We start from the raw sequence: 12806 nt of genomic DNA on the forward strand, positions 1-12806 counted from the left end.
ACAAGCGTGTGTCTCAGCTGTGTGACTCACACGGCCTGGCCACACGGTCGTGTGACTCCTACAGTTTAAATTTTTTGACTTTTTCCTAAACTTTCTGATTGTTTTCGGTTTAGTCCCGAATCGTTTCTAAAGTGATTCTAAGGCCTTGAAGGCTCGAATAAAGGACGATATGCATGTATTTGATTGAATTATGATATGGTTTATCTAATGTTTGGAAATGAATGTTTTATGTTACAATTGTACAATGATGCTCCATAACCCTATTCTGAGATAGATATGGTTTAGGGGTGTTACAATCACCATATAGTAAAAATTATATTAAAATCTTAGGAGGATTTAGAATTTTGGAAACATATAAGAAAATTTGGGAAATTGTTCAATATGTTTGCATAAATATTTGTATAAATTGAAATGATTTGAACATATATGGTAAATTCAACTCAATGGATAATAGTTGAAGGAATATTATAAAATGATAAAAAAATACCCATATGCATTTTTATAAAATGACCATGATCAAAGTTTGCTTATTATTGTTAGAATTATTAAAAAAATCAAAATATATTTTTCCAAAGTTCTTCCTCACTCATAACATTTTTCTTTTTCGCTTCGCTAAGAATTTTTTACCACAAAGTTTTTTTTATCGAGGCACATTATCTAATAATAAACACTTAAAGAGGAAATGTTATTAAATCTTAGGACTCTAATGTCCATTAGAAATAAAATTTTATATCCTGTATACTTTTTATGTTTATAAATATAGACTTTGGGGAAGTTTTATAACATCGTATTGATGAATAATTAAGAGTTCTTTTGCTTCCTTTATTTCTTTTGTTGTCTTTATTATTTATTTGATAAAAAATGTTATTTATTTATATGATTAAATTAAATAAATAAATAAAAATCATAAATAAATAAATAAAAGATTGATGATGAATTAATGTTATTGGTTTCAATTGCTTCCGCGCAATTAAAACAAAGATGGACAAAGTTAACGTTGTGTGTGTTCTTTTTTCCGGTCCCGTTCGCACCTTTCTTCTCTTTCTGTAACGCGAATCCTCTCTTCCTCTCTCTCTGTGAAAAAGACAAAAACCTTGCAAGTATCTCATCCTTCCATTTCCATCCTACTCCGCCCTATCTCCCTTCCCTTCCCTTAAAAACGATAGGTTTACCCTCAGCCCACCCCCAGATCTAACCCCTTTTCTCCTCCCAACCAGATAATCCCATTTAGAGAAACGAAAAATGTGTCCGGTTCGTTCAGATCCCATCCACAGATTCCATCCCCTGCCACTCGATCACTTCGACCGTCTTCCCGACTCTCTCCTTCTTTTAATCTTCAACAAGATCGGCGACGTTAAAGCTCTCGGCCGATGCTGTCTTGTCTCCCGTCGTTTCCATTCCCTCGTCCCTCAAGTTGAAAACGTTCTCGTTCGTGTCGATTGTGTCATCTCCGACGACGATTCTTCCCCTTCTTCCTCATCCTCCGACAAGTCATGTCCCGCCGGTCCCTTCTCCAACCTCTTGCGTCTCGTCTTCGGAGGCATTGTTAAACCCCTTCAAGCTTTGGGTCAATTCCTCGGCCCTAAACGCTCCCTTCTCGATGAAACGCTTAGCGCCCCTTCCACTTCCTCATCCGTCGGTCGCGCCGCTGATGATGATGATCCCGAAATGGGCCAAACTGGTGTCACCCACCATTCCCCTACTCAAGTGCTTAGAAATTTCAACGAGATTCGTTTCCTCCGAATCGAATTACCCAGCGGCGAGTTAGGGATTGACGATGGAGTTCTGTTGAAATGGAGAGCAGATTTCGGATCAACCCTTGATAACTGCATCATCCTTGGAGCTGCCTCCGTTATTAATGACGTGCATTCGCAAGTACCGGAGTATGGCAACGATGGGTTTTGCAGCAACAATTGCATTACCGGCAACGGTGATGATAATGGGAGTATTCCAGAGTCGTTTTATACCAATGGAGGCTTGAAATTAAGGGTTGTTTGGACGATTAGTTCGTTAATCGCAGCATCAGCAAGGCATTACTTACTTCAACCGATAATTGCGGAGCATAGGACGCTGGATACCTTGGTTTTAACCGATGCGGATGGACAAGGGGTGCTTCGTATGAACAGGGAACAGCTTGAGGAGTTGAGAGTCAAGCCATTATCGGCTTCTTCAGCTTCAAAAAGGACGCAGGTGCCGGCATTGAATATGAGGCTTTGGTATGCCCCTCATTTGGAATTGCCTAACGGGGTTGTATTAAAAGGTGCTACTTTAGTTGCAATTAGGCCCAGTGAGCAATCTGCTTCTAGAAAAGAGGTCTCCGATGCTTCTTGGTTATCAACTGCTTTCGAAGAGCCTTATGGGACTGCTGCGAAGATGCTGATTAAGAGAAGAACGTATTGTTTGGAGATGAACTCCTTTTGATACCCTGCAACGGTAAAACTCTCACATGCTTGAAATACTTGTCTATGCTGATTAATTTGTTACATAAGCGACTTTATGTTCACCGTTAGTCCTTTAGATATATGGTTTTAAAATATAAATATGCTGTTGAATCTTGATGTCTTCTGGTTCTATTATGATCGTTTTGATTTGTATAATTCATTGTGAATTAGAGGGGAGAGCAAACATGATTATGCTAGGAAACATCTCGGAATGCATGCGCTGCCTGAAATCTAACTAGCATGCCTTAGCATCTTCATTCCTTTTTTGAGTTTTGGATCTGCATTCATATGGTTTATCTATTCATCTATTCTGAATTCAAAGTTCATTTTGCATTGATCAGGGAGAGCAGTCAAGCACAATGGTCAAGGGGAAGAAGATAGCATGCTTTTTGAAAGCTGATGACCAAACAACAATTTTGTTACATGTTGTAGCTTAATCTCGGTGCTGTGTCCTATGGAAGCAAAACCTTGCTTGGGATCGCCAGTGAAAGCAATCCATGAATGTTGATAATGCACTGCAAGCGTTTCGGCTTTTGTGCTTCAACTGATAGCCTAATGCACTTGCTGCTTGTTTTTATTTCCGGCATATGCTTGTAAGAGTGCACACCTGTGATCAGATTGATGTTGTAAGAGCTTTGAATTTGTAGCCCTTTAACTCTGATCCCTCTTTTATGTGTATATTGTAGGTATGAAGATGTGATGCTTTATGTTATATACTTGTGAAGTTCATAAAGAAATGTTGTTTGCAACTTAGCTTTTAGCTTTCGTTGGATAAACTTATTGTAATTTTTTCAAAGTTAAATGGATACTTTATGGTCACAATCTTGGCAAATTCAGTTTAAGCAGATGCTGCAGACGCCTGGTAGAGGTTGGAACTTGGATGTTGCTGCGGCTGTTATTCCATTCCATTAGTTGTGATACAAATCCAGGTGATGATAAATCGATATGTGCCACTTTGAACAACTTAAGTGGTGAAAGGGATCTTGGTGTGGTATTAGTCAAACTGGATTTTTGAGTCTTATATATTGTTTAGCTCATTATGTGTTTAAAAGTTAATTCAATTTGCAATATATAAAATGTGCATTTTGATCGAGTTCTGGTTAATTGATTCATGTTCCAGTGAAGCCTGTCCGGCCCAATGTGATTAAAGATTGATTATTATATGTGGTGCATAAATTGTCTTCTATGCTAGACTTAGATGTATATTATATGTTTATGGGTTTGGAAACAACCAGTAGAGTTCCCACATTTGATTTTCCTCATCATACATGAGAGAGAAAGAGACAGATGAATCAATTTCTTTGATTTTTTTTTTAAATTTTCATATTTATTTCATACCGTTGGGGGGTGTTGGTATGACATTTGGCAATAAAAGATTGTGGGGATCTGGCTGAGGCTGTACCAAAAATATGAGTAGCCATTTTCATCCTCTTGTTTTAAAATATTGATTGAATGGCCAAGTTTTTGTTTTATTTATTTATTTATTTATTCATATTCAATAACATAATTAAGGTTCAATTAGCTGGCTCTGCTCCTTGCTTTTATCATGAACTTTCTTCCATTTCATACTTGCGTGAATCAATCGTCCTTCAAAAAGAAATTACGCTTAATTAAGTATTGAAGAGTATCTCAAATACTCGCTTTAACTTCGGCCTTGATTATTTATTTTATTTAAGATTACGGAACATATGAGGAAATGAAGGCTCACATGCTTATATGGAAAGGATATAAAAAAGAGGATGGGAAATGGAAATCCTTGCATCAGTATATATAAAAAAAAAAGAAAAAAAAAGAAAAAGAAAATTCACCTATTCCAAAAGAAGAAAAATACACTTTAAATTTTCTACTAAACTAATATCTAAAGTGAGCATTTTTAATCATTGTTTCTCACTGAATTAGGGGTGGGCTCTTATGATCAATATTAAAATTTAATCGGTATCATTAGACAATAATTAAGCTTTTAAAATACGTATATTAATGAATTATTCTCCCTTTTTTTTTTCTAAATTCAGTAAAATAATCCATTTAAATGCAGGTGTTTTATAAAATAAGTAGTTCTTAATATATACTAAAGAAAACTGGACCCTTATCATCATCATCATCATCATCATCATCATCAGCAAACCAGTCCTGATTTCAGTTTTTCTCTCTTCATTCATGCTGCCACTCGTTTAATGTTTAAGGTCTCCTTTTTACAACATGCAAGAAAATGGTCCAAAAGAAATCATTCATGAATGCGAAATAAAACCTTCAAAATGGGCTTTAATGTCTACCATTTTCTTCCTTATGCTCATTACCAAATCCACAATAACAGAGAGACAGAAAGGGCATGTCTTTTGGAAGCTCTGTTGCGGGATAATAATAAGCAAGAATCTATAATTACACATTTGTCGGCTTCATTTTTTTGAAGCACTTTTGCAGCTTATAAAAAAACAAGTTTTTCTTTATTATGAAAAGCAATAGAACAATGAAACACTACTTACATTACCAACCAAAGGCCATTATCTCAAAAAGGAAAGAAAAAAAAAAACAAAAAAAACAAAGAAATACTAAAACATGAAAAACTCTTATAGCAAGTGGAAGTAGTGGCCAGTGGGCTCACGTGAAACTCAACAAGTGGAAATGATGTAAGCTCCCAAATTTAGAACAATCTCATAATGTGAACCCCAATCAAGAAAATTGGTTTGAAAAGGGTATATAAATTTAGCAGGCAGAGAAGGTCATTCACAATCCAAATCATGGGTGGATGTACTGCTTTTATTGCCTCACTATCGTCACAATCTTTGAAATATCTACAAGTGTCTAATACAATGTTATATTTAAAAGATGAAATCCAATAGATTTAAGATTGAAATCTGTAATTCATTTTCTGAGAACTTAGAAGTCAGTTCAGATTGAAGTTCTGCTTACTTGTAAGTGGCATTGCTTGTCATACCCATAAACTAATAATGGGGTGAATGAACCAACCTCTGATAAGCTTATGCATTAAGCAAATTAATCATGGACAGCTTATAACTTTTTCTTTGTGTACCATATACAGTCCATAACATATGCCTAAAATAATGGGAGTTTAAATACATTGGCATTTGATCGAAAATACCAAGCAAAGCTTAGCTTGGCCATTTTTGTGATGCAAGTGAAAGAAACCAAAAACTTAGTATGTTGTACATTAATTTTGATAACAAAGCACATATCTATAAACAGATTGGATAAACATACACGCAAAATACAGAAAAATCGGCTTTTACAAACTTATTAAGAACAAAGTATACATCTATAAACAAATATTATGCTAATCTTACTCAATGGTGTTCTCAAACTACATCTACTAAGGTTCCTCTAGCTATGAGAGAAACCTAATTTTGATAACATAATGGAGAGGTTTTCTTTTGCATGTACAATTGTTAATTCCATTGATCCTGCCTGACTTCAGCTAGTATTTTCAAGAGCCAGTAGTGTTTGGTTTGGAAGCTCTTGGATTTATTGTATGGTCTAAAATTTGTCGAGTTCATAAATCCAAAAGGATAAGATAACAAGAAATCCCTTTCCTTTTAAAATTTTTTTTTCTGGTTTATTTATTGTATGTTAAGATCTTGAGCATCTGGTCCAAGTGAAATATTTACAACCAATATTATGTTCAAAAATTTACTTTCCTAGTGAATGTCAAGAATAATATATCTTAAAGCATATATGAATATGAGTAATTAGCAATCAAGAACATTGATATATCTGAAATGCTTCTACATAGGCTCAAATTCCACTCTCCCCTACAAAGTTTCAGAGTTTAAGTGATGCCAAAAGCTAGCACTAGTCATTTTTGGTCTAGTTTATTTATGTTTTTTGATTAGTCAATTATATATGACTTTAATTTGTGGTGATAATAAAGTTGGTGGTAATCTTTTTAGTTTGTCAAAGCTAGAAGAATACTCCTTTAATCACAGGAAGCTTTTCTAGTTTCCCAATAATTTTAGCTTAGCAATTCCATGCCTTAATGCTATGCTTCGTAATCTTGCAACAAGCATAACATCTTTTGGGAGGGAGAGAAGAAACAAAGAAAAAACTTCGAAAAAGGAAAACTTAAGAGAGAGAAGGTAAGAATAAGCTTTGTTGTTCTTTACTTGGATGCAAAACATCTTACACATATTTACAGTGGAAAAATCCTTATCTAAACTCTATTTTGATATTTTTATTCAAAACATAACCTTCATCCAAATCATAGTCATCCTCCTTATCTTAAAGCCTATCCAAAATCAATTAAAATAACTATAATTGATCACTAAAAAAAATAACAAATCTAGTTAAGATAAAATAAAAGTAACAGTATTTTAAACGTTAAAAATAGCATTGTCATCAACATTCCTCCTCGTTATTTTTAATGGAAACATCAAGATTTTTCCTTAAGGCTTCAAACTTCTTTAGTCAAAATATTTGCAAGTTGGTCTTCTGAGTTGCAATGGACCAACTTTATTTTCAAATACAGCTTCTCGAACAAAATGATACTTGATTTTTATGTGCTTGGTTCTTTCATGGAAAATAGGATTTTTTTCCATTGTCATAATTGATTGATTGTCACACTTGATCACAGTTGCCTGATTTTGAGTCAATCTCAAATCATTCAACAATTTCCTCAACCAAATTGTTTGATTCACAGTGGTTGCAACTGCAATATTTTTTTCTTTTGCGGGCAATTGTGCCATAGTTATTGTTGAGTATGACTCATATTTCAGTCAAATTTGAGAGATAATCTCCTAGTTAAACTCTATTTATTTGTTTCAGTCGAACTCTAATTAGTCTATATTATTTTATTATTATTTGACCTACGAATCTAACTTATAAATAGTCTCTTTTACAACCTTAGAAAAAGATCCATTAAAGATTAGAACTCATAACACTTTTTGAGGATTTTGTGTTTACGTTTTGAGGGTTCTTTGTTTTTGGATTTTGGAGTTTAGTTTTTTCTCCATCTTTTGTACTCTTTGTTCTTTTAACATTATAAAAAAATTATCTTTGCCTATGGTTTTTATCCTCTTTGGAGGGGTTTATCCACGTTAAATTTGTATGTTAAATTTCTCAAAATTTTTTTCTATTTTTACTTGTTTGTTTCTTAATTGAGTCAATCCCCAATAAGTGGTATCAAAGCTAGTTCAATTTTCATAGATCAGCTCATTCAGAGATGGCAACAAGGTTTGACATTGAGAAGTTCGATGGTGTCACAAATTTCAATCTATGGCAAGTTCAGATGATGACAATTTTAGTTCAAACCAGCTTGAAAAAAGGTTGTTACCGGGAAAAGCTTGAGAATCTAGACCAGACAGAATGAGAAAAGCTTGATGAAAATGCCTTATTTGCAATCTAGTTGTGCCTTATGAATAGGATATTGCAAGAGGTATGATGGAGAAAACCTTATCCGCCTTGTAGAAAGGGTTAGAAACTCTTTATGCGACTAAGTCTTTGGCTAACCGTTTAGTATTGAAACAACGTCTATTTACGTTTTGCATGAACGAATGTGAGCTTCTTAGAGATCACATTAGTCAATTTATTACTCTTTTGAATGGTTTAAAGAACATTGAGGTTCAGATTGATGATGAAGATCAAGCTATGCTATTATTGTGCTCTTTACCCCCTTCATAGAAGTCTTTCAGGGAGACCCTGATTTATGGCAGAGACAAACTCTCGTTCGAGGATATGAAGAGTCATTTGTTAAGTAAATACAAACTCGATAACGAGTTTGGTTCGGATAGCAAGGTAGATAGGCAAGCTTTCGTTTTGGTAGCATCAAAGAAGCGAGACAAAAGGTGTCGCTATTGTAAGAAGTTAGGTCACGTCAAAGTAAATTTTTATAAACTGCGAAATAAAAAGGGCTGCTGAGAGTAACGAGGAAGATGTAGTTGGTGCTAATTTGGCCGATAAAAGCGGTGATGATTTCTTGTTAGTGTCAACAAGGGATAGCTCTAAGCTTACGTCGGAGTGGATCCTAGATTCGGGATATTCTTTCCATATGTGTCCTAACAGAGAATGGTTCTCCACATACAATTTGATTGAAGGTGGAGTTGTGCACATGAGAAACAATTCATCCAGTAAGGTAATCGATATTGGTACTGTTAAAATTAGGATGCACGATGGGACGATTAAGACACTCTCAAATGTCAGGCATGTACTTGATTTACGAAAGAATCTCATCTCATCGAATATTTTAGACTTGAAAGGTTGTAAAATCAACATCAAGTCGAGCAACATTAAGGTGTCTCATGGGGCTCTCGTTTTATTAAAAGGTAAAAAGACTGGTAGTATTTATATTCTAGAAAGTTCTATAGTGACCGGTGAAACCGAACGTCCCTAGTTCGTTATGGAGTCGAAGTCAACTCGTTTGGAGCGGAGGGAACTTATTCATATGAGGGAAAAACGTATGACTGTTTTGTATAAGAGAGGTTCTCTTTTGGGTGTAGGTTTTGAAAAGTTAGGGTACCGTGTTCATGAAAATCAGATTCGAGTTAGTTTTGATTTGGTAGTGCGTAAGTCGAAGGCTAGAAGTCTTCCAGCTTCTAAGCACAGGTTAGACTCAGTTAATTCCTTGCATAGTTCAAGATAGGCTCGTGGCGGGCTTTGGCAAAGATGGCGTTGTGGAAATTTGAGTCAAGGTGGAGATTTGTGAGTATGACTCATATTTCAGTCAATTTTGAGAGGTAATCTCCCAATTAAACTCTGTTTATTTGTTTCAGTTGAACTCTGATTAGTCTAGATTATTTTATTATTATTTGACCTACGAATCTAGCCTATAAATAGGCTATTTTACAACATTAGAAAACACACATTAACGATTAGAACTCATAACACTTTTGGAGAATTTTGAGTTTACATTTTGAAGGTTCTTTGTTTTTGGGTTTCGGGGTTTAGTTTTTTATCTCCATCTTTTGTACTATTCGTTGTTTTGTCATTATAGTAAAATTATCTTTGCCCGTGGTTTTTTATTCTCTTTGGAGTGGATTTTCCACATTAAATTTGTGTGTTCAATTTCTCAATTTTTTTTCTATATTTTACTTGTTGCTTAATCGGGTCGATCCCTAACATTTACTTTCTTTTTTTAGTTCCATGCAAGTACACTTGAACCGAACATAAATAAATAACATGAAGTGTTTTTCTTATCATCACAAGATCCAACCCAATCATTGTCTATATAGCCCAACAATTTCACTTTAACTGGCTTTTGGAATGAAACACTGAAATCAATTATCCCCACAATGAGACAAGCTTCACTAAGACAATGCATAAATCTAGAAAGAAGACTAACAATAAACATTATGTCTAGCCTAGTTGCTTTCAAATACATTAAGCAATTAATTAGCCTTTTGTAATTGGTTTCATCAACCTTAGTAAAGCTACTGCCTTTGTTGAGTTTCTCATTTTGAGCTAATAGGGTTCAAACAATTTTGCAACTGCCTATATTGATTTTTTTGGCATTTACTTAGCATAGTTTTGTTGATAAATGAAAATTCTTTGTTTGGATTGAGAAATCTTGATTCTAAGGAAATAGGACATCTCTCCAAAGTTCATAATTTCAAAGACTATCATTTGATCTTTGAATTGTTGCAAAGTTGCTCTCTACTACTAGTAAGTTATCAAAATATAGAGAGACAACCAATAAGTAATTATTGTTAGTAGTCTTGGAATACAATGTAGACTCACTAAGACTCTTCTTGAATCCCAAACTCAACAAATGTTTACCTATTATAGAATACCAAACTCTTGGGGCTTGTTTCAATCTATATAAAGCCTTTTTTAGAAGAAAAAACTTTGTCTCCTTTCCGTTTAGGGACAAAACCTTCAGGTTTTTCAATGTAGATCTCCTCATAAAGGTAATCGATTGGAAAATCAGGATTGTATATGCGATTAAGGAAGGGTTGCAAAAGGGCGAGTTTACTAGTTGCGCACTCTGAACTCCAGAATTGTAATTCTATTCTACACGTGGAGAAGAATTGTCTAAAGTTTAGAATAAATGAACTTCAATTTCAAAAGGATCAACAGAAATTTCGTTGTGAGCAAACACTTGTTAGCCCATTCAATTCACAAAAGAGACAAAACTTTCTTTTGGAAATCCCAAGGGCAACATTTCTGGTCTTATTGTGAAATGGGTACTTGTAAGCTCCAAAGTTAGGTCTAGATTTAAGAAATGTTTCAATAAAGATTGATGGGTTCATCTTTCTTTTCTCCTAAATTCAAATTCTTCTAATTAAGTTAAGTTATATGTAGGAATGAGTAGGAAGGGAATTAATAAGAAATTAGTAAGAAATAATTTGATCTCCATCTTAACTGGTTTCTAAAAGAAGGAAAAGATTTCCTAAGGTCAATTGTGAGACATGAAAAAGGATAAAAAATCAATTGAGTAGCAGCATGGTCGTAGTACTTGAAAGCATTTATTTCAATACAAAGGCGATCTCATGATAGCGCCTCTTACCTCTTCTGCCTTACCCATGGCTTATATATAGAGAGAGGCTTAAGATCTATTAATTCAAGTATTAGTAAATGCTTCCATTTTATTTGGAATGCCCCCTATGTAAAGGCATGAATACCCTCTTTATATACTTTGTGAAAGATAATCTTTGCCACTAAGTGACTTTTTAATGCTTGTGCATAGCTTGTGGAACACAAAGCCAGAGGTTATGTCATTAATAGTTTCAAAAGCAAGGCCCACCATGTACTCATCACAAGCAAAAGACATGTCAGCAACATGAAGCGAAGATTACGCATATAAGATTAAAACAAAGCTTCTTTCATCCAAAACATCTGGATTCGCCTGTTTGCCCCAAGTATCATGTAGATATATTATTCTCTCTAGAGATCGGAGTAGTTGTACTTGAAAGCTCATGTTGCGATCAACCATTAAAGAGAGATTCAATGGAAGCTGAATAGTGATTGGAACTAGCAGTTTTCAAAAACCCACGGACATCAACTTGAGCCTTTTTAAAAAATAAAAGATCTTTACTTTGTAAGTAGGGCAGAATTCTTATACATGTTGCTAAAAAGAAAAATATGGAAAACTCACTTTATTAAAGGAATAGGAATCACACTCACATTCATAGTGCAACCTCCCCTACTAATTAATCTTCTTAACAACAATGAGTTGATGCCATTGAAAATGTTTATTTAACATAAATTTGAAATATTTTCCAACTTTTTTTGTGCTGCTAAGGCTAATAATATTCTTATTATATTTGACCTGATGTCAAATGTAGTAGTAATTTTGGTCCATTTTTGCACTTAAGGAGCTTGTTTTTTAGCCATTTTAGTATTTATTATACATTAGTATTTAGTATTTAGTAGTAAAAGTTCATAAAAAAATGTTTTTAACACATTTTGTGAGTTTTGTGACCTATTAGGTCGATACAGGCCTTAGATAGTTGTAATTTGTGTAATTGAGTGTGTAGGATGATGATTTATAGGCCCAATTAACGTATGAGCAAGGGATGAGTGATGTACAAGCTTCTTGAGTAGTCAAAGCATGAAACGAAACCAAGAAGGCACAATTTGTATGTCGTGTCGTGTCGTGCTATAGACATTGTATGGTGCGACATAGGTCAACGTTATGCCCAAGTATATCAAGGATATTTTTATCCGCACAATTAACTTTATACAAAGACCTAGGACTTGTCAAATACCTAATTCGGGTTGCCAACACTCCTATAAATAAACCTTAGAGGTTAGGTGTAACTTAGTTGTCTTAGACGCCTTAAAAAACCCTCTTAGTTTAGGAAAATGGTTAAACTTAGTTTTCATTCATTTTTCATAAACTCTTTGTTCTTCTCTATTGGAATCAGTTTCAACCCAATAGTACTTTTATTTAATTGAAGTATTTCTGTTATTTCTTTTTCACAAGCGATGATATTTGTTTTTTTCAAATCGAGAGATTAGTTACTCGGTGCTCTACTCGACACCAAATTAGGATTATTCTAATCTATTTTCTCTTTTGATTCAATCGTGTTCTTTACATTTTTTATTTAATTAAGATTAAGATTATGAATAACATGAGTGGCTAAATGTAACAGCCTGATTTTAGCTTAAATCAGAATAGTGGTTTTGGGACCACAAATCTGAGGTTGTAAAATTATTTTAATATTATTTTTGGTGTTTATGGCATGAAATTAGATATATGTGAAAGTTTCATGTGCTAATTTTATTGTTTAAGTGGTTCATTTGAGAAAATGATTAAATCGCGTAAAATGCAAAAGTTGCATTCTATTTGATAAAAGTGCCCAATTGCTATGGTTTCTTAAATGTGAGGTCCTTATGATATGATTAGACCATGGTTAATGGAATTTGTCATTAATGACCAACCATTATGCGTTTTATTAATGTATTAATAAAGGTTAT

At 34.1% G+C, this 12806-nt stretch overlaps 1 protein-coding gene across 2 annotated transcripts; it reads left to right on the plus strand.

The window, feature by feature from the left end:
• The first annotated feature begins 948 nt into the window (after positions 1 to 948).
• Positions 949 to 3534, plus strand: LOC107961822 (F-box protein At5g46170). Of its 2 annotated transcripts, XR_001701434.2 has the most exons (3): positions 951 to 2433; positions 2783 to 3034; positions 3128 to 3534. XR_001701434.2 is itself a non-coding variant. In XM_016897988.2 (2 exons), the coding sequence occupies exon 1, from the start codon at positions 1243 to 1245 to the stop codon at positions 2419 to 2421; it is 1179 nt and encodes a 392-aa protein (XP_016753477.1). In that variant the 5' UTR covers positions 949 to 1242; the 3' UTR covers positions 2422 to 2433; positions 2783 to 3534. The 2 variants fall into 2 exon arrangements, 1 of the variants encoding a protein (XP_016753477.1); XM_016897988.2 differs by having other exon boundaries at positions 949 to 2433; positions 2783 to 3534.
• The last annotated feature ends 9272 nt before the right edge of the window (positions 3535 to 12806 follow it).

Source organism: Gossypium hirsutum, chromosome A06 (assembly GCF_007990345.1).
Source record: "Gossypium hirsutum isolate 1008001.06 chromosome A06, Gossypium_hirsutum_v2.1, whole genome shotgun sequence".
NCBI classification, from domain to species: Eukaryota; Viridiplantae; Streptophyta; class Magnoliopsida; order Malvales; family Malvaceae; genus Gossypium; species Gossypium hirsutum.